This window comes from Lissotriton vulgaris, chromosome 12, assembly GCF_964263255.1.
Source record: "Lissotriton vulgaris chromosome 12, aLisVul1.2, whole genome shotgun sequence".
NCBI lineage: Eukaryota > Metazoa > Chordata > Amphibia > Caudata > Salamandridae > Lissotriton > Lissotriton vulgaris.
The window spans coordinates 485,114,996-485,142,704 of NC_141700.1; the positions used below are offsets into that span (position 1 = coordinate 485,114,996).

Genomic DNA, 27,709 nt, shown 5'->3' on the forward strand with positions numbered 1-27,709 from the left:
TTGAGCATTGGTCTACACTGTTGAAGCTGCCCAAAAGGTGAAGTGAAGGCATCTCTTCTGATTATGAGCTATTCTTTTTTGATATGATGATTCAGAACTAAAAACAACCCTTGTGGAAATTATCAGGAATATAATATAAAAAAGTGATGGATGAAATGTTTGAATTAATCTCAGCCATTGGTAATTACAGAGGACTGTATCCAGGTCATTGTGTTTTTTTGCCTGTCCTGCCACTTCAGATAGTAACCACCTTATAGAAATCAGCCTTGATTGTGCTTTTATAGGAACAGTCCTGCCCAAAGTGCCAGGCCAGGTCCACCCTGAATCTTGTTCTCAAGGTGTAGAGCAGCTTTAAAATAATCCCATACAAGAAGGAGTCTGTAAATGTGCTGGTAGTCTTGTTAGGAACCTTTACCATACCTGTCTGCCCTACTTATAGCGAGAAAAGGTGAGTTCAATTTTTGGTGGTGTAGTGTAGAAATGAGAAGAATACATTTCTGCATTTAGTTTTACCATAGATCGAAGGCACTGTATTGTCACACAGCATTGTCATAAAGCTATCTGAATAGAACCATGCCTCACCTGTTCCTGTCTTGTTTTCAAGTCATTCCACCCTTAATTTTTGACTATGTGTACAACCATCTAAATTGAGGCCCGGCTGACCTTCATGCACGGCCACCGGTCGACAGCAGCACTAAGCTGCTGTTTACTCTAATCAGCAATAACATTCAGAAATGTGTTAAATAAACGGGCAAGCATTCATGTACAGGTTAATTGAAGTTAAAAAAGGAAGCAACAAGAGTGTCCTGCCCCACTTAACTTTAAGAACACATCTTGCAACAACCGTGCAAAAATATGAAAAAGTCCCTTCAGAATTCAGTATATTTCATTAACATACAAAAGGGGTTCACCTTAGTACATCAGATCATATAAGGGCATTGAGGTATTTTTTTAAGTGACACGTCCCAAACAGGAATTTAGTAACATCCATGGTTTCTTCAACCTTGACAACAATGCCAATAGTGAACTAAGAGGTAAGTCAGTTGTTATGTGCACTCTCTGGGTGGCCTGGGATTCTATTATACATGGACAACACTACAATCTATAAAATCAAAAACAAGAGAAGGATTTCTACAGCGCACATCCTGAAGCCATGCATTTTTAGGTCCTCTTATATGTCACAGTGTTGAAAAAGGATGGAATGTGAAATAAAACAATTGCCTGTGATCACATAATTTTGGCAAGTGGGTAAGCCAGGATTGATCATTGGTAGTCTGGTTTTACATTGTGCAATATAGCCACTATATGCACATGCTTTGCGTCCACTATGCCCTCCTTACATATTCGCTTCCTGACCGCCACCGGTCACACCATGGACCAAACCTTTTGGCCCCTAAGAAAATGTTTGTGAATACCCATTATCTATATTGTCATCACAATATTTCACAATTTTTATTTAAATCTCAATGAATGTTTAACAGTTCCTGGATAGAAAGCGCTTCTCATATTCTGGACAACCATATCTGAGTTTACATTATTGTGATACATGCACTACTTTATAATTAAGGCCACCAAAACTTTTGGTTCGTAATTAAAATATCCAATTCAATTCTTGCAGCCTAAGGGCCTCATTTACAAAGAATTAGCTTTGGGCAGCACCACAAGTCATTTGCTTCGCTGCCCTAAACCAATGCGAAAGGGCAGTAGTGCATCATATCTTCAAGATACGGTGCATTCCTTACCTTTCAGCTGGCGCACAATTTGCAGCCGAGCGCCAATGCAAGCACCCTTGCACCATGGTGTATTATGTACTATATTAAATAGTAACATTAATTGAAAAGATAAAATTGATTTAATATATATTTTAACACATATAACAAATAAACATAATTAAAAAAGTTACACACATATATTTTAACTAATATATATTTACATATATCTACTTAAAAAACAATTAATAAAGCGATAATTTTAATGTATATTATAATTTAAAATGTTTAACTAATATAAATATATAACAAATATAAATATATATATATATATATATATATTTATATATATACCAATAACATAAAATCTTTTAAAAACAAACTATTCGAATTAACTTACAAAAGTATACAACTTACAATTTTGTAAAACTATTTTACACATTATTTAACATGAATCGTTATAAATATATATAAACAAAAACATAATATAAATTATTACAATATCAAATAAATTATAAAATATAAAATGTAATACATATACTCTTCTCACTACAATTTATACAAAACTATGCAATCTAATATAGTAAATATATAAAATAATTAAACACTTTACACAACAAAAAAATATTAAAACTGGGTAACATTTGAACATTTCCCACCAGTAAATGCAACAGTGGTGAAAATGTTGGATAGCGGAGGGGAAAATATACTATTTCCACTCCAGTCAGTACAACAGTACGAAATGTGTTAGATTGCGGAGGGTACCATTTACTATTCCCACTCCAGGCAATACCACATAACGGAAAGTGTTGGATAGCCGAGGGGTAGAATTTACTATTCCAACTCCAATAAGTGCAACAGTAGGAAAAGTGTTGAATCGTAGAGGGGTAAAATGTACTATTCTCACTCAAATAAATGCATCAGCAGGGAAAGAGTTGGATTGCGGAGAGGTAAAATGTACTATTCCCACTCCATTCAGTACAACAGTAGAGCAAGTGTTCAATTTGCAAAGAGGTAACATTTACTATTCACACTCCAGTCAGAGCAACATTGAAAACAAACGAAATATCTTGTACAAAATACAAATATTTCAAAAACAAAGGAAAATAACGAAAATATAAATATGTAGAAGTAAACCTACAAATATATTTTGATATTAAATTTTTTTAAAAATAAAAACATATTCCAATGTAAAATACATATCATAAATAACTACAAATATTATTATAAATAAAATACAAATACGTTTTTTATTAAGAAATTCATTAACAAGAAATATTGCTTACATAAATTTTATTTAGTTACTTCCCACCCTATAACCTCACAAACCTCACATACTGCACTTAAGACCTAACTTTAAAAAGCAAAATATTCACACTATTAATATAAAGATTTATCAACAAACTAATTGCTATTAATTAAATATTAATTAATTATAATTAATTTACTTCCCACAATACACCCCCACAAAACACACAACACACTCGTAACATTTTACAGAAATTTCTTAACACAATTAACATAATTAATTATCAAGTAAATAAATATTAAATATTCATTTAAAAATGAATGATTAATTACTTAAAATGTATTTACTCTCCACCCCTACAAAACCCACAACCCACATCTAAAATCCTTTAAAAAAATGAATTGCACAAATACCAAAATTAATGATCAATTAAACAAATATTATAAATTAGAAACTAAATATGAATTCATTAAAATGAATTAACTTCCCACCCTTTACACCTATAAAGCCCACAGACAACACCTGAAATTAAACTTCCCAAAAATGTATTATACAATTAAAATAATTAACTGACAATTAAATAATTAATAGTATTTAACAACTCATTTTTTATTCATTTAAATGAATTTACTTACCACACTTTACCACTATAAACCCCGCAACTCATAAATAAAAATGTTATTAATTACACAATTAACATAATGATCAATTAATATTAATTAACAGTTAAATTACTTTCCACCCTTTACCCCAATAAACCCAACAACCTGCACCTAAAAAGAAAGTAAACAATTAACATAATTATCAATTGATTAAATAATATTAACAACTAATTATTAATTAATTAAAAATAAATTACTTCCCACCCTTTACTTCTATAACCCGCACAACCAGCACATAAAATGTAAATAATACAAATTAATAGCTCAATCAACATAATTAAATATCAAATAAATACATAATATTAAATAAAAAATAATCATTAATGTATTTTAATTAAAATACTTCCCACCCCATACTGTGCTACGGCACTAAAACTCACAAAAAATAAATAAATTACATTCAATAACTACAAAAAATGTAAGAAATATGTTAAAAAACATAATCAATAATTATACAAACATCTACATCATATACATTTAAAATGTATACTAAAATACATAATAATTAAAAAACGATATTTTAAACAACTACATTTTTGCAAAAATATTAATGACTTAGATATTTTAAAAATCGATATTACTTACCTAAAAACCGATATTCTTGACAATATTCTTGCTGACAATATTTCCATATCACAATATTTTGGTATGGCAATATTTTTTTAAAATATTTTGTCTAAATACCATCTTCCTCGTTCTATGTGTGCTGTTTTTGGCGCCGGCCCAAGTTCATGTGATGGTGTAAATCTAGGGCAGTGTCAAAATCCATGGGTGTTGAGTGGGAACACCCACAGCAACGGCCATGGAACGCCTCCTTGCCTTACTCTATATCTGGATATATGATTGAGAGGCCTGCACCACCGGATCGTCATAAAGAGTGACTCTCTGGCGCTGCAGGCCTCTTGTAAATGAGGGCCTACGTTTATAATCAGATAACTAAGATTGACTGCCCTAAACACGATTATCATCAGCAGGTTGCAACACAAGGTCTAGTGGTGGAACTCTACATTTGTGAGGAAAGTATCTTAGCACTTTCTTCTATTGCCTCTAAGACTTGAAATCGAATATGTGAAATTCCAAAAAGGCATTTAAACTCGTGGGCTGCAGACAGGCAGATTTCATTCACGCTCACTGTCTCGCCAAGGTTGAATTAGACTGCCACAATTATTTACATTTCTTAAGAATAGGTAACATGACATTTTAAACAGGAACATCTTATAAAAGGACAATGGCAGCAAAAAGCATGAAAGGCAGATATAGTGAATGTTAAATTCGCGTCAGATGCTGTTTTATGATGATGAGTCAGCAAGAAGCCATCGGAAAAAATTATACAGCTAAGTAAAGTGTTGTATTTACAGGTAGGCCTTTTACCCTTTTGGTAAAATGTGCAGACTTACTTGCCCTTTTGCCCTTTTATTGAAATCACATAAGGTGGCAGCTTTAGAAGTTATGACCTCAGTAAGTAAGGGTCAGGGTTCTTTCTCAGGATGCAGTGAGTCACAAGGATGGGAGCCTAGTAGGCAGAGATCAGATTCTGGATGTTGCACAGGCAACCACCACGGTTGGTGGTAAGGCAGGTTAAATACTATAACATTTGATGCACAGAACTTGTGTTTACCAGAAAATTGGCCCTCATTCCAATAGGGCAGGGAAAAAGCTGCTAGAGAAGCTACTGGGACTAGGGTATAGGGAAAATCGGGGGTCAACATGATGCTAGAAGAGGACCAAAAAGATGTAGGCCTCAGTACCCACTCCAGGTGTTATGGTAAGAAACCATAAGGGCCTGTAATGACTGATTCCCTTTGTGAGTGATTATAGGGGGTTGTTCACGTTTGTTCCATGACCTGTTTTGTCTCACCCCTCAATAAGGATCATTTGCTTCTCCCTATCCAGAGGTATAGCCCATGTCTATGTTATGATGCCCAATGAATCTTGGCTGTCATTGAGATTTAGTTTCTGCACTGTACAAACCGCAAAAGGCACTAAGAAATTGCGGGCATAATTTTTCCACAACCAAGAGAAATTGGAAATGCCACAAATGTAAACCTCTGCACGTTGTCAACAACCCCTCAATGATAGAAAAACCTCTACTTTTTTTTTTAATGTAATTGAAGTTGTGCCCCAGATGCCTAATATTTCACCCAGGCCTGGCCAGATGCTCTCCACGTCAACTCAGCCAAAGATCACACCATGTGAATACTCTGAACAGCACCCTCCAGTGCGCCAACTTCCCCTCCCCACAACGTGACTGCTACAACCAACAGAAATAATTTCAAGAACACAATGTTCTTGCCCTCTGGCTTCCACTGTGCCGGCCATTCTTCCACGCACCAATGCCCCTGCCATTACAGACCAAAACACAAACCTCCTGCTACATCTGAGAATATTTGCACATCCCATTCCACATCATCCTGCATGTCTAATGGAATCCTATTGAATGAATTCAAGAACAAACTCCACATTGTAAGATCTTCTTTGACCCCTGCTAATATTCGCACATGATGCTGTGGCAACGAGAAATTCGACAAAGCCAAACCTAACCTCCTACAAAATATTCTCCTTGCCCTGCCCTGACCACTCTGCATGCGAAGTTTAGGTGCCCCCAGAAACACTTGAATCTCCCTCGCCTTCTTCTCTTTTGCTAAAAATGCAGGCTTTGTTTCCTTTTTGTCCTGCGGCAACCTCACCTCTCTCCTTTGAGAATCAATCTCAGTCCTCAAGAATGACAACACTTTACTTGGCCCCACTGTCTTCTTTGGTGTTAAAGGAACTCAAAGGTCACCCATGAGCTCTTGAAAACTTACAAGCATCTGCTGGCAATCCAAAGAGCCCGGCCCCCCTACATTGACCAAATCGTCCAGGTGATGGGTCATCAGCTCGTGGCTCATATGCCATGTGAAAAGCTATTGCAGGAACGAACTGAAGCACGCAAACAGCGCACATAATTGAGCATCTCATAGGCAGGGCCTTGTCCACGTACGACTGCACCTCAAAATGCATGCCAAGAGTGAAAATCTGCTGGGTGCACCAGTAGGATATGAAAAGCTGACTGCACATCGCACTTTGCCATTTGTGTCCCTCGACGTGCGTTCACCACCAGTGACACTGCCACATCCACTGATGAATATGACACTAATGCCATGTCTTCTGAAATAAAATCATGGACTGACCCACCTTCAGGCCAGGACAAATGCTGTATCAACGAAACTGCCCCGTTCCTTCTTGGGCACCATACCAATTGGTGACACCATCAAAGCGTCCATCGACCAGTCCTCAAAGGATCCGCCATCCTTCCCTCCAACACTTCCTTATTTAGCTTATCCTGAACTACTACCTGTGCCCCATCGCTGACTGCAAATTATCTGCTTATCTCCTCATATCCCAATCAAAACCCCATCTGAACCCATACCGCAGTACCCGGATCGTAAGAGCGGAACCTGTGCTCCAACCGGTCTACTTTAACCGGGGTATGCTCCTTTTGCACCAGATCCCTGTGCCCCGGCCCCCTCTGTAATTAAATGATTGCAGATGTTGCTGTGCCACAGGGCAGCTAAAGTATGGCTGCCAGTGTCCTGCTCCCTGTCCCTGGTGTCCGCCTGCTGCACAGAAGCAGTGTATGAGGGCATGCTTTCCTGAAAACGTATGCAGAAAATTGCAATACTCATGTGTACAGAACCCCTTGTTGGAGTCCCAAAAGTCTCCCCATCTCCCGCTCTACCCCTTTGGTGCATTCCCCACCCCTCCCTGTGGAGCACACCCTGAAAGGACTGGTAACCAACTGGCAATCCACTGGCCATGTAAATAGTCTTCTCAAACTTCGCTGGTCCCATTGTGTGTTGTCAGAGGTCTGTGTCAGGCACCCCCCCCAGCTTGCCTCAGTATCTCACACCTAGTGTGCCTTAAACTCTTCATCATACTGAGCCTAGGTATACTCCTCAAGGGTAATTTGAGCTTTGTGTATAATGTCCATGTATTTGAACATTGTCACACATAACTTTGGAAACCTCTCACAGTGGACACTGCCATAAATCAAGAACGCTGCAGTGCAGTTCTCAATTGTCAAAGGAACCCTTGGATGCTTGGCCAACTCATACTCCTCCTTCTTGGACCCTTCTTTGGAGCGCAGCTCTCTCCATGGTGTAGCTTGAACACTTCCACATATTTGCCCTTCTGAATCTTTACTTTGTAGCCAACATCAAGTGCTTTCTCAATGGCTTTGTCATACCCATATAGAGTAGCCTCTTAATCTTTAACTTCTTGCTTTCCAGCCCCTCCTTTTTGTCCCCTTTATCCCCTTTGCCCTCCCCGATGTCCTCCCCTATATCAGTTACCTCACTTCCCTCCTCTACAGTTGTAGCCTGCTCACCTTTCTCCCTGTCCTTCACCCCATGTCTGTTACATACTTACCCTTGCGCAGCCACTCACCCATCCCCCCCTTCGTCTCCCCCAATGTCCACACCTGTAGACACCCTCACCGAACCCACACCGGCTACCTAGCCCTTAACTAGCTCTGAGGTCTGTGCCCATACTGATACTTGCTGCCTCGCCAGCGGCCTCTGTGTCTCCATCACTGCACTATGCAATGTCTCACCACTTGTCTGCAACACACTAGACATGGACACATGAGCAAGACCCCCGCCCCTTGTCCTTCCCTAGCCCGATGCTCCTGCACATCAACAGCTGCACCCTCAATGAACACCTTGCCTTCCTGCAGGCTATCCTCATCTTAATTCACCATTGTCCCACCCAGAGGGCACTCTACCCTCATCCATCTCGGGCCTGTGCTCTCCACCTGACGTGTTACTATCGATCTCGACAGTGTCATGGGGCTGATGTTAGACGTCCAGAGGGGCAGTAACAACCCCGCCATACCGCTCTACTGATACTGTCAGTCTTCCAATCTTTCTGTAGGCCGCTCTGAACCTTCCTGGTGGTGCCTATGAGGTCTCTCCAGACCTTCTTCTATCGGCAGTTGAGTAGTCCCCCATCGATGTCTGGCGGGCCTCACCAGGCCCTACCATTGCTTCGCCTTGGAGCACAGGAGCAGCACTAAGCTCTTCCTAAGCTCTTCCTAGTCTGTGAAACTGTTGTTCCCTGCGACCTGTAAAAAAGATGACAGGACTGGTGTACTGGTACCCTGGGCCCTCTGGGCTCATTCCACATTCTCGTCAGGGGACAACAACCAAATGCCTTGGAGGCTATGCTACGCCCTGCACCCTCCCAGTGTATCACCCCTCCTCCTCCTCATCTTCGCACTGAAGTCCTACCTCACCACCAGGCATCCAGGCCACCTGCTCCTCAATCTCCCATACGTCCTCCTCCCTGCTCCACCCACCAACTCCACCCCCTACACGCTATGTGCTGCCCCCATACTCTACTGCCCAGTACTATAATACTCATTCTTCCTGCCCCCCTTCTCCCAAGGCCCCCCCTGCCGCCCAGCACACATGCAAACCTTGCGGGCCCTCTGTAGGCACTTTCACTGCCCCAGCAATTAGGCTTGGGTTGTATCTGACCCTTCCTTTCCAGGGGCCCCTGACCCCCAGTACGTTTTTTCCACCTGCGAGGGCACCATAACAACAGGGTGTTCAAAATTCACTTCTGACCCCACTGCTCTAAGCACTCCTCCTCTGCTGTTCATCACAAGCAGGCGTCGCCACTAAGGCCATCCCACTTCACATGGCCTTTGGCAGTAGTCCAGTACACGCACAGCCCGCGCAGTCGAGCCACAGCTATTCCTGATTTCATTACTTGCTCGGCTACACCCGCATTGATTGATGCTCCCCGGCCTCTCCCGAATCCTCGATTGGCCAGGCTCCATGGCCCTGCTGCCATTTTTGGGGCCCGCGAGCAATGTTCTGCCCCTGCTACAGAGGCCCCACAACTTCTTGCACCTCACCGGCCCGCTCAATGTGTTGTCGAGTGGCCCCTCTCACTTACTTTGTCCCCTGTGGACAGTGCCGCTCACATTTTGTGAGATAGCAAAAATGCCCAGACCGCAATGTGGTCTAACGCCTGATGCGCCGAGCGGTCCACACTCACACCGGCATCTCCGCCAACAATTAAATTGAGGCATCCAGACTCCTTCAGGAGCCACATCGCCTCCGCCACCTTTGCCTCTGCAACAGCCATACTAGCCTCAACTAAACAAGCCATTCACTGCCAAAAGTACTAAAATTGCAAAAAGATATAAGCTAAGACTCCCTGCCACCAATCGCGTGGTCACCTGTACCTAAAATGGTGGCAGGGAGCCCAAAAAGAGCAGATATATAAACCGTAGACTACGCAAAACACAAAAAAAGCCCAAACAAGATGGAAGTCACCTGGACTAAACCACCCTCCCAATATGCCCTGGTAGCAGACCTCCAAGTGGTCAACTGCCCCCTCAACCCCCTTTTTCCCTACTGCGGAAACTTCAGTCTATTAAGTGGTCACTGCAGTTGGATGCACAACCGATCAGTCAACAGACTAACTGGACCTGGGCCTATGAGAACTGGCCTAAAATTACGTTTTCTAGGTAAAACGTATAGTGAAGCCTTGTGGGCCGTATTGTCATTGCTTTATATTCATGTTATACATCTTGAAAAGGATTTAATTCCTATATGCGACCCAGTCTGGGAGCGGGAAATTTCAGCATTTCAGGTTTTGCTCAAAGTTAGTATTGCTTGCGCAGAGATAGAGAAGTGAGGAGTAGGTTGTTGGAACGCAGCAGTATATCCAGGGTTAGATGGTGAAGTCCCTTAGGACCCAGTTTCTAACTCTGGTTTTAGCAGCAGCAGTGGCTCATCCCACCTGTCCAGTACTTGGGAAATGCACAGACTTGATGGAGCTCAGCAACTATAATGCACCTCTCTTTTTTTGTTTTTTCTAGTTTCCAAGAGTTCGAACAACACAGCGTGTAGAAAATGATTCACGGACTACAAAATACTCAAATAAGGATGCAGTGTTTACAGATTTGGATCCAGACAATGTGAGTACAAGTGGAGAGGTCCCTGCACTACTCATCTTCCATTTTTACTTTCCAGCCATCAACCTTGCATTTCATATTCACAATACATCTAACAATTTCTTCTCCCAGGCGTGGTGCTGAAGCTCTAACCTTCCAATTCTATCTCACAAGTGCAATGATATAACACTGTTTTTACCATTCCTCCACCCGGTAAAGCACAACACCACTACTACCTCACAGTTGTGATGCTAAATCTTCAATCTTGGAAGTTTGCTTCCCAGGTGAGACAATAAACCACTATTCCTAACTAAACCTCATAAATTACAAGTTATGAAACTAAGGGCCAGAATTAATAAGGTTTTGCGCCAGCACAGAACAACACGAAGCATCAAATGGCATTTACTGTTCAGCTCAAAATGCTCTTTGCACTTAATATGTGGTCTTTCCTCATTGCATAGCTGCTTGGCAGATCAAGGCAAACACCTAAAGGTATTGACACAAAGCCAAGTCTACTATGAGAACTTGACTAGGCTTTGCATTAAAACCAGCTGCTTGAAGCAGGCGTAAACAGGGGTAAATGTGTTCTTCTCGCAAACATTTCAACATATTGCATATATGCTGCAGCGCACAATACACTTCCAATATGTGGGATCATTCTGATTTTGTCTAAGCACATGAATTGGAACTGGAGGGATTTGCTTCCAGTGCAAATTGTGGGTCAGGCTAGTGCACACTCACCTCTGAACAGGAGCATGACAGCAGAGCAGATTAATCCTAGTAGATATGGCTCTGCATGGTTTCACTCTTGCACAACTCAGCACTGCAAAGTTGGTTGTTGCCCTGCTTTGTGTGGAAAATTAGTAAAGCTAGGCCTAACTATCCAACTATACATCTCACTACCCTTGCAACTCTATCTTCCAGCTGAGACGTTACAACCCTAATGTTCCAGTACTACCTCCGAGTTGAGGTATAGCACTAACCCTTCCGAAACTACCTTAAAGTTGAATCGATGAATAACATATTCAAAGTTCATCTACCAGTTTAGGTACTATATTACTTATTCACTGTATTATTCACTGTTTTGACTATTGTTCAGGAGGGTTATTGCATTATTTCCCATTACAAATATTCCTCTCACCTAGGTCACTGCATCACTTATGTTAAAAATGTATCCCAGATGACGAAAAGGTATCTTTACTGTTGGTATTAATATGCATATAGTTCATCCCTAGCTAGGAAACAATAGAGTGATGTACATAACATTGTGGAAAGATGGAGTTTAAAAGTATGAAAAGGACTCCCAAAACATCTCCCACCTTACCAACATTGTTCAATATTGGATGACTTCTCAACGTTCAGAATCGAATGCCTCCAAAGGTGGCTGTCTCCTCATTTCTGCTTCTCAATCACCACTATCACTACAATCCTCGTTAGACTCAATCAACATCCTCACCTGCAAATCTACCATCTTCCATGCTGCCAAATCACTAGGAGTCAACCTTGACAAAAGACTCATTCTACAGTGACAAGCTAACACATTGGCCAGAAATGTACACATTCAATTGCATCTTCTTTGGGGAATTGGCTGTTTTGCAAGATCTCAAAACTGACTCAATCACTGGTACTGAATAGATTTGATTACTACAGTTCTCTATTGAGTAGCCTTGCTAAAATTCATCTTACTCCAGTAAAAACAGTTTTAGATGTGGCACAACGTTTTGTCTCTGGGGCCAAAAGGAAGACCATATCTCACTTGCATTGTTAACACTCCACTGGCTTCCCATTTAAGACAGAGCTGTGTACAAAATAATGTACATCACCAACATGGGCCTTCACACATCTACTGCACATTACCTGGCTGCTCAACTAAAGATTTCTGCTGAGCCTTGAGCATCATGGAATGATCAAGCTTAGATTCTAGAAACCCAACCTTTAAAAAGGAATGATTTATGACCAAATCCTTTTAAAGGAGTGAGACCAGAACCTAGAATTCTTTACCTCTGAGCCGAAGCACTGATCCGACTATGTACACTTACCTCTTTATCTCAATTTTATTTGATATTTTCCTTGCCTTGCATGTTTTCATTTTGTTACTGGATTTTTACTTTATGTTTTCATTCCATTGCTCATAATTTATAATTGTGTAATTTCTGCGCCGATTGTAATGCTCTATTCCTGTCACTTTTGGGTAATGTCCTCACTGATCAGTGCACTAAGATTTACCTCTCTTGCACAATATTATTTGGCGCTTTCCTAGCCTTATACCTTTTTATTTATTCTGTTGCTCATTATTTATGACGGTGTAATTTATGTGCCCTATGTAATTCTACATCTCTGATGTAAAGCGCCTTAACATCTTTGGGTGATATCTGCACTATAAAATCACGTAAATGTGCACGCATTCAAGACGGCTGTGTGTTTGGACCTCAGCAGGTTTCAGGCATGGAAAGAGGCCTCAGCTGATTCTGGTGGCTTCAGTATTTAAAGTCTAGTGGTTTATAATCTTTTGACGAGGTGGGCTGTAGCATGCAAGACTCCATTCAATGTAGCCAAGGAGGAGACAAGGATGCAGGTGCGTAGTGCTATAAAACCACCCAGATAAGGGAGGACCTGATCTTGGGTGGGATTTTGAATTCTAGAAGGTAGGGTTTGGCTCAGTATTGAAGAAGCGCTTCATCAGGTTCTCTGGGTTTGAAGGAGAGGTTGCATTTGTGAAGCATGGAACCTATCCAGGCTTGTTTCAGAAAGACATACCTGGTTCTGGGCTGGTTTGATGTGGGTAATCAAGGTTTGTTCAGACTTCATATGGTCAGTTTAAGCATGGCGCAGGGAGTTTTTGAGGCCATGAATACACTTCATTGTGTAAACCATTATTTAGAGTTCTATATCACTGATCTACTTGTGAAATTATATGCCTTGTTAATCACAAGGACTGCAGTAAACTCTGTGCACAAGTTGAAAATCTTAAGATGAACGTAGATCATTGGCACTCCATGGCTGAAGATGCCGATTCGGGCAAGTTGTTGATTGAAAAGGTTGGTGGAAACAAGCTTAGTACAGTGTTGCCAAACCTGCATTGTGACTAAATGTATCTGGGCTTGCCGATGGATGATAATGAATGCGGCTGAGAATCTAGCAGGACCTGAAGGCACGGATTGCTGCTGCCTTTGATGTGCACCGAAGTGTAAATCGCGTGCGTTGGTCTTTGGATATTATTTATTTATGTACGTATTCATGTATTTATGTATTGTTTTTTACTAAAGAGAAATAAAACATTACAACAAAGAAGGTTACTGTTGACATTGCACTATACAATATTGCATGGATAGCAATGTATTGATGTTGTGCTTCGGGGAACATCCATTACGACGCGGTATTTACACCGCACTACCATTACAACGCTGGTTTACTTTTTTTTTTCCTTTTCTTTTTTTTTTTATATTATTTTTTTATTGAGAATCCATGAGGCATAATAAGAAAACAATATACATGATTTGAATGAAAGAGACAAGATACCATATAAACAATCCACCTAAATTAACAATAGAAACGTAATATACAGATCGGTTGTCGGATTACATAGATTAGTATCTAATTGAAGTAATTCTTTTAAATCATCAAATAATTAATGGTATTAATATGAATATTGTAAATATTAAGCCAGCTACCGCAAACAAAAAGGAGATGAGAAAAGAGTATAACAATTGAGAACATTACCATAGCCATGGTCCTAAGGATCCAATGAGCTTACTACAATCTGCTAGCAAGCCAAGCAGCCACTGGTGCCCAGATCTTCGTCCCCACTTCTCTTAATTTTTTACCCTTGTGTTCATACAGAGCCGCCTCCACATTATGTTTTCCCAATAGTCTGGACAGCCACATTTGGAAGGTTGGGGCCTCAGTGTCTTTCCAAGCTGCTGAAATTAAAATTCTAAGTACAGCTGTAGAGATAAAAATTAAAGCTTCAGTCTCAATATTTATTTCAATTTGCTTTGGCATTCTATAATCATGAGTGTTGGAGACAAGGTTATCTGAGCATCCAGCAACCCCGCCCAGAATGATTCAATCTCTGTTTTAATTGATCCAAGTTTCTCGCACTGATAAAACATATGGATAATATCAGCTGGACCTTTACAGCATCTGGGTCAGTTGCTGTTCTCCCTCTTACCCCAATCATAAAGCTTAAATGGGGTATAATGCAAGTTAAACAATGTTTTAAAGTGCTGAGCTCTTAAATTGGAGAAGCGTAGGAATCTTCTATCCATTATAAGGGCTCTGTCCAGGTCAATGTCCGGATCCTCCAATTTTGAAGCCCAGGCTGCCTCAGTTTTGCCCATATCGTCCTGGGATTCCTCCACTAACAGCCTATACACTCCATTGATTGTAGGTTCACCCCCTTCAGATAATCCAGTATGTTACACCTCTCCCTTAAGACGATACGAGGCCTTGTTGATCTGATTGTACTGACCACCTGAGCATATTTGTAATCTTGGCTACCCTGGAGGGAGTGCCTTTGTCTCAGTTCTTCCAGAGTTCTACACTCATCCCTAACCATAACTTGCCCCAGTGTCAGAATACCCTGTCGCTTCCAGTGTCTCCAAGACCCATCATTACTTAGGTTAGGAAAGAGGCCCGAGTTCCAAAGTGGGGTGTGGTGGTTATATTTAGAGATTGCCAGTGCTTTCTGAGCTGCTACCCAGACCTCCCATATCCCTTCAAGTGTCTTGAGTCTCGACTTATTGTAATATCTTCTTTCTGGTCTCCTTAATAATACCCCGGTAGCCTCACTGCCAATCAGCAATTCAAAGATAGATGGAATAACATCTTGTCTACTCGGGGAGTTTGTGCTATTTCCCACGGGATCAAATAATATAGCCATCTGCGTAAGAAGACAAGACCAATGATAGTATCTGAGGTTTGGCAGTCCCAAGCCCCCCCTTTCCTGAGGCAAAGACATATATTTCATGGATCTTCTAACCTTTCCATATTGCCACAAGAAATTCATAAAGATGGATTCTATTTCTTTGATAATTTTACCCTCTATTTTAAAGGGGATCGACCGGAATTTATATAGCACCTTGGGGAACATAGTCATTTTGATGACATTGGCACAACCTATTATTGAAATTTGTAATGTATCCATTCTTTTCAGATTCTCCCTCATGGATTTCATAATAGGGATGAAATTGTCTCTAATTATCAACTCCGGCTGTGCGTTTATCATTATCCCCAAATAAACCACGGAATCAACGAATCTGGAGTCTGATTTATTTATATTCTTGGAGCAGAGGACCTGCGTCTTACCCACATTTAAGCGATAACCTGATTGTCCACCAAATTTGCTCGTAGTGCCCCCCACTTCACGCATAGCCGCGTCAGGGTGGGTGGTAATGACAGCCAAATCACCGGCATATGCCAAGATTTTTGTTTGAAATCCCTTCGTAACTACCGGTTTGATTGCTATGTTATTAATTATTTGGCGTATTAGAGGATCAATATAAAGTGCGAATAAAATGGGTGAGCATGGGCATCCCTGCCTTGTCCCCCTCGTAATAAAGATCTTATCCGAGCTCTCACCCATCATTTGAATTTTCGTGACGGGGTAATATACATAGCCTGAATAGCCTTCATAAACCTCAGTCCAAACCCCCTTTCAGCAAGCACGCTCCACAGAAAATCCCATCTGACGCGATCAAAAGCTTTCTCCGCTTCTAGGAGGATCATTGCGACCCCCCCCCTCCCCGGCAGCATGGATATCAAACAACGTAATAGCTCGTCTGATATGATCGGTGGTTCCCCTGCCGGGAATAAAACCATGCTGCCAGGGAGAGACCAGGGTCCCAATGATTCGTCCCAAGCGGGTTGCCAAGATCTTAGCGTATAATTTATTGTCCGCGTTTATTAGAGATATGGGTCTATATGAATCCGGATTTTCCGTGGGCTTGCCCTTTTTATGAAACACCACTATATTGGTGTTCATCCATGATTCAGGGATTAAGCCTGTATTTATAATCCAGTTGAAACGGTCTAACAGATGTGTAGATGTTTCTTCAAATAAGCATTTATAGAATTCAATTGGTAGACCATTGGGGCCCGCAGCCTTCGCTGCTGCTAAATCTTGTAGGGCCTCCGAGAGTTCATCCATAGTGATGGATTGTTCTAAAATTTTTCTAACGCTGGTTTACAATGCAAGTCGTTACCACGACTTGCGCTGGAGGGGGCTCTAGGCTAAGGAATAGTAGATTTACTATTCCAACACCTTCCCTACTGTACGTAGGCTGGTGTTGGAATAGTAAATCTTACTATTCCTAAGTCCAGCACCCTACAGCGCAAGTCGTGGTAACGACTTGCGTTGTAAAACCAGCGTTGTAATGGTAGTGCGGTGTAAACACCCCGTTGTATTGACATAGAACCATTGTGCAGCACATATTTTGACAGATAATACTACCGGTGTGCACTCTCAATCAACAACAGCTAAGTACTGAGTAGTATATCAGATCATCACCATTAAGTGGTGACTGGCCTCCCATTTTTTCCTATCTAAACCCAGCCCTTTTGTACTAGATTTTCTATGTCCCCTTCTGCTAATCGTCGCAATGCGGCTTATCTCACATATAGGCGGGGCAATTCAGACCTAGGGTTACAGGGATTGATGCAAGATAGCTCAGGTTTTAATGAGGTGGATTGTGTCAGGCAGCTTCGTAGTAGGATCCATATAACCTGGGTCTGGACGCAGGACTGGTCAGCATAGATCCCCAGTTTCTCATTGTAATAGATATCCGAGTCCAGCCAATTTTTAGAGCTTTGGACATCAACCTCTGCCCCAGCAGCAGGCAACTAGTCTCTTGGCCAGCAGCAGCACCAATGCATGGAGCTACTTGTGGGCTGTAGTGACCGCAGCAATCTATCCCAGCTGGCAACTCAGGGGCCTATTGGAATGTCACACTCAATCATTGTGGACAGTGCAGCCAATACCTCCCTCCATTATTTAAGTATTGCGTTACATGCCCATACTAAGTGTAAAAAACTTGCATCCAGTGGCCCTCATCTCATGCACTGTAAGTCTTCCCTGAGGCCATTTCTACAAAGGGCGTGGGGGTATAGTATGCCCACTGAAGGAACTTGTGATGTAAAATTCACGGTCTGCTGCTTGAGGAGATTCCTCCCATTTGGGAAAAGCAACATTTCTAGGTGCTCACTGTTATGTCTAAGCCCATTTCTTTCTCCCGTCCGATCCTAGCAGAGTGATCCTGTTCTAGGAGGTCTGCCTGAGCCAGCACGTACAAATTAGAGATCAAGTGTGTGGTGGACGCTGCGTTCAACACTTTTCTAATACCTGAAGGGTGGCAGGCTCCACTGGGAAGTCAGGAGTGGCTATCCCTCTGGTGCCCCTCTGGCGGAAGTGCAAGAATATATCTAAGGGTGTGTCGCAAGTCGGTCCTCTCAATTCCTCAAGTGTAACGAAAGTGTCATTGATATAGAGGTCTTCCCATTTTAGAATAACCAGCTTTTGAAGTTGTGACCATGCCTTAGGCTCCTTCATGCACAGAGTCTTGGATGTTAGTGTAGTGGTATATGTGGGGAGAACGTAACATCCAGGCCGGACTGGCCGGGACTGGCACCGGTCGTTTCCCCGGTGAGCTACTATGTTGGGGGTGGGTTTAGACCCCAGGGGGTGGGTTTTCATTACCGGGCCGGTAACAAAAGTGGCAGCGGTGAGACGGGAGTCATGCTTTCCACTAGCACACCCTCCTTCCCCCCCGGGGGCCGGCCGAGCTGTTTGCCAGGACTGGTTTCGGTTCCCAGCCCTCTTAGCCAGCCCTTCCCATGCCCTAACCCTTCCTCTCCATGTGGATATTTTGTCAGCCAAACAAGAAACTTGAGTACCAATGATAGAATTGAGCTGGGTGGGGGGCACACTTCTGTCACAATTACGATGTGCCATGTGTGGGGACGGGCAATGCCAGTAATGGGCGAAGTGTGCCTGCATTGTGTAAGATGACCATTTTCAAAAAGCCTATATCCCCATCAGAGACAGCAGGAGGACTATCGACCGAAAGACCCTTTCTGTAATCTTGGTGAGCATTACCAATAGTTCTCTTATACCACCACTTGTGAATCTCGATGTATCCAAATCACAAGAAATCTGAGGGAATCAGTGCACTACACCATTGAGAAATCTGGAGAAACAAACCTTAGTAAGTGCGAAGTTCTGAGATTTCTCTCAATTGCTTGCATCCCGGATAGAGTTTCACATTATATATATATATTCACACATCACCATGTTTAAACCTATGCTTGGGTCTCTAAGTTATAGTGTAATTGTCATCTGCATATAAACAGCTAAAGATATGCAGAGGAACCTAAGAGCGGTGATGCCTGAGTCTGGCAGCCAGAGGCAAGACTGCCTGCGCACAGAGGATAGGTGAAAGGGGGGCATCCTTGATGATTGCCCGAGAAATTTCAAAGGGCTGTGCATCAAAATTGTTGATCCGAAGCTCAGCAAATAGGTTTATCTAATCCAATTGAGGCATGGTTATGCTGACAAGAATGGTACAAAGGTAATTCTACTCAAAAGAGTTTAAACAAAGTTTGCTGTGAAGGCGGAGGAGGGTCGCCCACTGCTCTCTCAGCAGTGAAGGCATGAAAAATAAAATGATCATAAAACAGTTTATTATCATTTTATTTTTCCTCGCTGAGACGAATCTAGAGCGAGGTGGGGCTGGGGCAACTTATTGGAGAGTAGAAGGGAGGAGAAGAGGTGGTTACTGCTGCAAGTGCACATGTCAGTTTGGCCAGCCGTCTTAGGACGGCCAAACCAACAGGCGCACTTAGATCTCAATACCCAAGCTGTGCTGCACAGCCAGGGTGGAAAACAGGCATAGGCTCCCAGAGCTTGGCTGAGCATCAAACCAGGCTGCTCAGACCTATCCCGATGCTTCTCTCATGCTGGCTAGTACCAGCATGAGAGCAGCGTCTGGATTGGCATAGGGGAGTTTGGGAGTCTGTGCAGGAGTAGAGAGGCGCAGAATAGCACAGAGTATTGTATGCCACTGTAATATAATAATTGAACCCCACCAGGGCATAAGTGGGCATGCCTCTCCTTGTGTAATAGTTAAGCGTGTTATGAAACTTGAGGAATCCTTCAAACAATACTCCCACCCCATCTCACCTACATTGGCATCCCAAGTGCACCAGGACAAACCATAAACCATAACAACTATCCAGCTGAGTCCTGTGCCTAAGGACTACACAGGCCAAACTACAAATTGTTTAACTAAGGGTGTTACCTATGTAGGTTAGACCAATGAATCGGCTGTAGATTGTGCAGGGGTTGGAGGACATATAATGGTCACCATTGTGTGCCTTATGCAGGGTTATTGGTGTGTGCAAACGTAGTAGACTAAGGATTATGATGACAGACGTATGCAGAATCTGGTATTGACCGATGTTATACTGATGTAGTTCGATCACTGGGGCTGTATAGTGCTGGTGCCTGTCAGGCTGTCAGGCTGTCATTCTGTGTCATTGTGGTCAGTTTTAGGGTGAGCCAAGTTGAGCAGGCAATGTCATTGAGTGTTCTTCCTTGTGGCTCTCATCAAATATTGTGCAGCTTTTTTCTGGTCTGGAATAAATGGTGCTTTCAGTGGTAAGTGATCTTGAGACAAGAGGGGCACAGCAATGCTTTAAAAATGTCCTCTTTCATCAGTTGTTTTTTTATGGACAAGAACTACTGGTGCGCTTCCAGGACTGCCACTGGGAATTCTTGGAACAGCAATATCTCATTGCCCTTGAGTGCCAGGGTGTGTGTTTACCGGGCTAGTTGGAGGGCAGTGTCTCAGTCTGTAAAGTTAAGCAGTCATGCCATAATGGAGAGCTCCATGGCTCAGATCTGAGATCTTGCCGCCAGGGTCCTGTGAGCTCTTTATGTCACTTGGCGACAGGAGAAGGCCTCTGAGATAAACAGTGTTACAAGCAGGCATTCAACATACTCCTCCAACCTTACAGTGTTAGGTGACTGTGGAACTATCAGTATGTGTAGATTGTTGCAGTGATATCTTGCCTCTAAATCCTCATGTTTGCCTCTTTGACCTGAAGCACTTTATCCATGTTTTGTAGCAATGCTGTTGTTGTGTCGTAGGTAAGGAGTTCCAGTAGACTTGGTTAGCTTACAGATGATACGTTTATTGTTCTTAGATGATAAAAATAGGTTTTCCAGTATATATACTCAAAGCCCCACCAGGAACAGCCACTCTGCTGCTCAGCCCAGGATCCAACTGACAGTCCACTCACAGCATACCCAACATTCCAATGACATAAAATTCACACTAACATTCCACTCACACTGGCTGAACAGCAGAGGCAGAGAAACAGGGAAGATGTAACGTAGAAACCTTAGATATAACAGCTGTCCAATGTTTTTGAAATTCTCTGTTCTGCTGCCATCAGTCCGTCATCATGTTTTTCCATTTTGTGGGCTATGGAGTCCATTCGAGCCGAGAGGGCATCCATTTTATTATTATTAGAATTAAGGCTCTCCTGCATGTCTCAGAGAACTGTCTCATTTCATCTCTGCTGCCTTCCACCTCCAAGTTAGGCTCTTCAGGCTCAATCACACTGCTTTGGAAGCTTGTAGTTTTTGGTGCCCGCCTGGTGTCAAATTGTAATTTTGCTTGCCTCGCATCAGATATGCCCATTATTGGTGTGTTGAAGTGGGGTCACAGTGGGGCACACTTCTCAAGAGAGAGATAGTGTGTTAACAGTATCCTCCAGTTTGCACCAATGGCATTGACTGGAACATCTTAAGTGTTGGTGTTCTTCATGTTCTAAATAAAGAGTTAAGAGACTCACACCAGCAAATAGAGAATTGTTCTCAGAAATGTTTCTCCTGCTGTGCCTAACCAAGGACTTTTCAACTCTCCCAGGGTATTGCCATACAATGTATCAGATGAATAGCTCGAGTAAACTGTAAGGATGTCTGTAGACCCAATGCATTGTTTACTAGGCGAGAAACTTTGAATGTATTTTGCTGTAAAATGTTTCTTCTTGCTCATTCCCTATTGGAGTACCCCCTGAGAACCATGCACTCATATACAAATGCATGAATGTCTTTGTCCAAAGTCCTATAAAAGAGCATGCAGATTTCTATGTAGATCCCAGCGCTTTGCAAACATAATGTTTGACTTCTGATCACGCAAGGAGTAATTTCCAGCTACTGTGCCACTTATTTTATTTTAAAAAACGCCGAATTTTAAAAGTGCTCTAATTTTCATACTGTTTGCATACAGCATACCTGGCATACTTGGCACTCACTTGCCACTATTTTCGCTCTGTTCCTGACATTCCCAGCCGATTTTAGGGCTGTAGATCGAGGGCTAGTGACAACAGCATTTACGGCGGCCATCTTGAGTGAGGGGGCGAGAGTGGTGAGAGCGCTCTAGTGTCCGGTATTTAAGGAGCCCCTAGGAAGCAGGCGCGAGATCCCAGCGCTTTGCAAACATAATGTTTGACTTCTGATCACGCAAGGAGTAATTTCCAGCTACTGTGCCACTTATTTTATTTTAAAAACGCCGAATTTTAAAAGTGCTCTAATTTTCATACTGTTTGCATACAGCATACCTGGCATACTTGGCACTCACTTGCCACTATTTTCGCTCTGTTCCTGACATTCCCAGCCGATTTTAGGGCTGTAGATCGAGGGCTAGTGACAACAGCATTTACGGCGGCCATCTTGAGTGAGGGGGCGAGAGTGGTGAGAGCGCTCTAGTGTCCGGTATTTAAGGAAACGGTCTATATCCGCGCTAGCGGTCGCGTTTGCGGAAGCGCCTCCTCAGCGCCGGAGTCACGCCAGAGTCAGCCCGTCTGTGCCCGTCCGCGCCTCGTGCGTGCCTCAGGGCTATGGCACCACCATATGGTTCAGTCCCCAACCTACCACAGGTACCTATAGCCGATGTAGCAATACATTCAATAGAATCCCCCTACATCAAATATACGTCTGTCGATTTGAAGGCTCTACAACCAGCAATAAAACCCTCCTGCAGGTTGTTAAAATTGGGGTGGGAGAAGGATTCCTGTCAAACCTGTCAATTACACATTGACCCTGTAGGGATCAAATCTACGCTGTCTGATTCCCTCAAGAACTCCTCAAAATCAAAGACAAAATCCTTTTCCTTTATTAGCCTCAACTGTCGCTCTTTACCAATGCATAAACTAGAAATTTTTAACCTACTCTTAGATGAAGCACCCGACGCATTGTTTATTACTGAAACCTGGCTCAAAGAAAGTTCGGGTCCAGACATAGCTATGGCACTTCCGGACTCCTACGCTATCACCAGACTTGACAGGGAAAAGATACCTGGCGGAGGAATTGCCATCATCTTCAAAAAGATTTTTAATTGCGAATTTAAACCTCTTTTATGTGATGGCTGCCAAGCGGCGACATTTAAACTTACGCTAGCCCCTTATTTCACTTTAGCTGGAGTCCTTGTGTATCGGCCTCCGGGGGCAGCATCCAAATGGGTGACAAATATGTCTGCACTTATCGGACCGTTAGCCATGAGAACTGCCAATTTCACAATCTTAGGCGACATAAACTTGCATCTAGAGGATGAGGAATGCTCTTTAGCTAAAGACTTCATAAATGACTTAGCAGCTCTCAATCTAACCTTAAAGAACTCAGGGCCTACACATCGTGCTGGACACCTGCTAGATCCCATCTTTTCCAATCTTAACAATATTGTGACGCATTCTGCCCAGCCTCTGCCGTGGTCCGACCACTATTTGGTTAAATTTGCCCTTCAGGTCGACCCAATAAATAAAGATAATACTCCCCTACCCACCCAGTTTATAAGAAAGTGGAAACAACTTGACATTGACAGTCTCAATACCCTCCTGGAAGAACATAGGCCTTGCACTAAGACCACTGTTCAACAGCTTTCCTCCACAGTACAAAACTGGCTTCTTGCAGCCATTGACTCCACCCTGCCCAAAACAAAGCTTAAACTTAACACCCACCGCTCTCCTGCACCCTGGTTCAACGATATCTTACAAAATGAAAAAACTAGATGTAAAAATCTTGAACGTCAATGGAGGAGGAGTTACTCACCTGTAATCAAGGAAAAATACAAAATTCAGTTAATAGCGTATCAAAAGCAGTGTAGCAAGGCTAAAGCAGAATTCATCTGCACAAAAATCACAAATGCCTTAGACCACTCCAAAACACTTTTTAAACTAGTAAAAGAGCTGGCTGGCTCTAATACGTCTCAACTCCCACCTGAACTTAATAAAACTCAATGTGACCTACTAGCTGCCTTCTTCATCAAAAAAGTCGACCAAATTCACCAAGACATTAATCAAGCTTCTAATAAATATAAGTTAACCACTGAAGCTACCCCAAACTGCGCATCACCTACCTCGGGTAATGCTCCAGGCATTCCGGATTGCTCTACTCCGGTTAATGCATCTTCTGTCACACTTGATAGTTGGCCCTTGCTGAACCCTGATATGGTTCAAAGGCTGCTAAAAACTATTAAATCTGGCTCACCTAAAGACCCATTGCCATGCTCAGTCTTAAAGCAACTTAACAGCAACGTCTTGGTTACCATCACTGATCTTCTCAATGCTTCGTTACTGGAACAATTTGTACCCAGTGAATGGAAGCATGCAATGATTCATCCGCTCTTGAAGAAAGCTGGCGCCGACCCCAATTTGCCAGCTAACTTCCGCCCAATATCCTTGCTGCCCACCTTTGCAAAAATATTGGAGAAACATGTACATCGTTGCCTCACTGATTTCATTACCACTCATGACCTATTACCATCCCACCAGTCGGGATTTCGTGCAGGCTTTTCCACAGAAACTACCTTGCTGGGGGTAACCGAAAATATCCGCCGCATGGTGGACAAGGGCGAAACAGTGGCACTTGTGCTGCTCGACCTCAGCGCGGCATTCGACACCGTGTCGCATGCGGTCCTCGCCCAAACACTCCACTCCCTGGGCATCCGTGGGGCAGCTCTCAACTGGATTAGATCATTATTGGAAAACCGCACGTTCCAGGTCTTCTCACAAACTGCCTGCTCCGATACCATGACATTCAAACACGGAGTTCCACAGGGCTCTATTCTTAGCCCGTTGCTTTTCAACGTGTATATGAGCCCCCTGGCCAAAATAGTGGAGGAAACAGGGCTTTTAATGTTTTCCTACGCTGATGATTCCCAGCTGCTTTTTTCTTTATCAGCTGCAGATTCTGATAATTCCTCCACCCTACAACTCGGACTCTGTAAAATCGCCGACTGGATGCAAAAAAACTTCCTAAAACTTAACGGCGAAAAAACCGAGTTAATCGTGTTGGGCAAAAATAAAGAACTTTGGGGACCCCAACATTGGCCAACTGAAATGGGCACCCCCCCTACCCCGGTTACTCATGCTCGCAACCTGGGCGTCATTATTGACGACTCACTCAGTTTACATCAGCAAGCGGTAAAGACTTCAGCCACCTGCTTTGCCATATTAAAATGGCTAAAAAAGATCTGTTGGATGCTGCCTGAAAACACCAAGAAAACAGTTGTCAATGCCCTAATAACATCTAGGCTAGATTATGGCAACGTTTTGTACCTGGGGGCGAACAAAGCTACTGTCCGCAGGTTGCAATCAGTGCAAAATGCAGCAGCCAGACTTCTCTGTAAAATTCCCATCTCTACTCCAACCACTAAATACATCAGGAAGTTACACTGGCTAAAAATTGAAAACCGAGTTAAATTCAAATCTCTATGTTTTATGCACAGGATTTCCACCAACACCGCTCCTAAATATCTGCAAAACCTGGTGCGCCCCTACCGTCCTTCCAGATCTCTTCGGTCTTCCACAGCAAATCATTTTGAAATTCCAAGGACCAGGCTGTCACGCATGGGTGGCAAGTCCTTCTCATTCCTAGGACCTTCGCTCTGGAATTCAATGCCACATACATTGCGGTCTGAGTCGAATTACATCAAATTCAGAAAAGCCTTAAAAACATGGCTCTTTAACATCTAGTTTTCTGTAACCGCATTGCTATTGGGATCTGCCGCGCCGGGAAACCCTTTGTTGGGTAGCTGTGCGCATTACAAATGTAAACAAATAAATAAATAAATAAAAATAAAAAATAAAGAGAGACCCCATCCCTCACTCCTAGATGGCCAATCTATGCCAGATTTAATTCAGAACTATACAGTTTTCTGTACTTATGATCTGTACTCTTTGCTACTAAATTTATTTATGGCATGTTATATCTGAACTGCCTATTAAGGATTTATAAGAAAAGCTTTGAAACAACAATCCATGTCTGTTATTTTTACAATAATGTTTGACACCTGCTACTGAGCTTACCCCTTCCAATACTAGTAACAGCTCTAGTTGGGGAGCACTAAAGTCGGTTTCAGGACTACACCGCTTCCAGTCCTAGCCGTTGTGGCACCCCAGAAGTGAACCTTAGTACATGTCTGTGTGCCAACAGTTCTATCACTCTGCTTCCAGGGCAATCGTCCGAGTGGGCGGGGCCTTGCCAGGCATGCCCATAAAACTTGGGGCATCATCTGCTGTCTCACGCTGGTGCTAGCAGACCTGTACTTACCGGTTCGATCAAGAGGTCTCCAGTCTTATTTATGTTCTTGGCTTCCTGGCCCGTAATCTTTGGCTGGGTGACATTGTCAGGCTTCCCTGGTCCTTTCCTCTGCCAAGTCCTCGTGCTGAACTATTCTCGGAAGTGTCATTCTCACTGCACGGCTGCCTTCGTGCATCCCAGGCCGTATGCAGTGGTAACCAATTCCAGGACATTCTCATTCCAATTTTTCATTTCAGTGCATCGGTTTCCGCTACTCCACTCGTGCCCCTACTGCAGATTTCGGAGGCAATACAGTGCAGATGTTGATGGATTTGGCCTCTAACAGCAAGAGCCTCACTACAGTGCGGCCATTTTACTCCCTGGCTCCCCAGGTGTGGGGTATTTAGATCTAATGTGAGCCTCTATACAAGGTTGCAGCTGATTTGGTCTTGTGGTTGGATGGTAACTCTTTTTTTTCGACTTTGTGCCTGTAAATTGGTAGGAGAGTGATAGGATTTAATTTGCTTTCTTCGGCATCAAGAGTATGTATCAACTTTGTTAATGAAAGTACCTTGTGGGAAACATTGATTATGTTTAGATGAGGTGTGAATGATTTTCCTGCAATCAATTTCGAAATGGCAAATGTGAGAATGTCATATTCATAATGTGAGAATGTCGTTAGGTCTGTGACTGAGAGCATCTATGCGTTGGCAAACTTGGGATTTTGTATAATGTGTTCACTGTTATGGTGGTAATCTGCCTGACGCTGTTTGCTTGGTGTTTGATCTCATTTTTCAGAATTGTTTGAACTGTTGCATCCATCAACTGAGTGTTATTGGAGTTTCTAGGGGCATGTTTATGTGCTAGTTAATGCCTTTAAAGAAGACTGTGCCATTCGCTGAACCTTCTGTAGTGGTTAATTTTTAGGAGGCAGCTTAGGTTCTAGTGACTGAGTTACTGCATGTATGTAGCAGATTTTTTTTACAGTTTTTCGGGTTTTGTTGGAGTTGTAAATTGCACCATATTTTTTCTTGCTTGTGGAAGGATCTTTACTGTCGGTTCTTTGTGTGTGCCAAGGTCCAGACAGCTTGGATTGTGATAGACTCTAGTTTCAGTGGGGTGTGGGCGTCAATGCAGGCAATCGGGCTGAGAGTGAGAGAGTCCAATGAGGAGAGTGAGGTGGGTGAAACGAGCAAATTGGTATGGCCAGTTCACTGATATACAGGTTAGCAGTCAGGGGATTGCATGAGACGAAGACCAGGCTTGGGGTTTCCTTGGGAGTGACTTGTTTCTTGAGGTTGGGGATGTCAAAGATGTTGATAAACTCTTTGGTTACTTGGTGAAAAATGCTTTGGAGTGGTGAAGTCTCATATAGGATGTTATTGAAGTGGTATGTTTGATTATGTTGAGGGGCAACCATTTCCGTAGAAAAACTGTACTAATTTTATATGGTGGTCATTTGGTAGACAAAGAGGGTGAGTAATAGCTGAAGAGCTAAGTGAGCTGAGGCTACAGGTTGTCGGAAGGAGGAGTTTTATGATACTGTCAGCCATTCACCATTCT

General features: G+C 42.7%; 1 protein-coding gene across 1 annotated transcript in view; it reads left to right on the forward strand.

The window, feature by feature from the left end:
* FA2H (fatty acid 2-hydroxylase) overlaps positions 1-27,709 on the forward strand; it is an 824,473-nt gene that overhangs the window by 352,459 nt on the left and 444,305 nt on the right. The window contains exon 2 of the mRNA XM_086945227.1: positions 10,492-10,590. Within this exon, the coding sequence (XP_086801353.1) occupies positions 10,492-10,590 (99 nt within the window). The remainder of the gene's footprint in view (positions 1-10,491; positions 10,591-27,709) is intronic.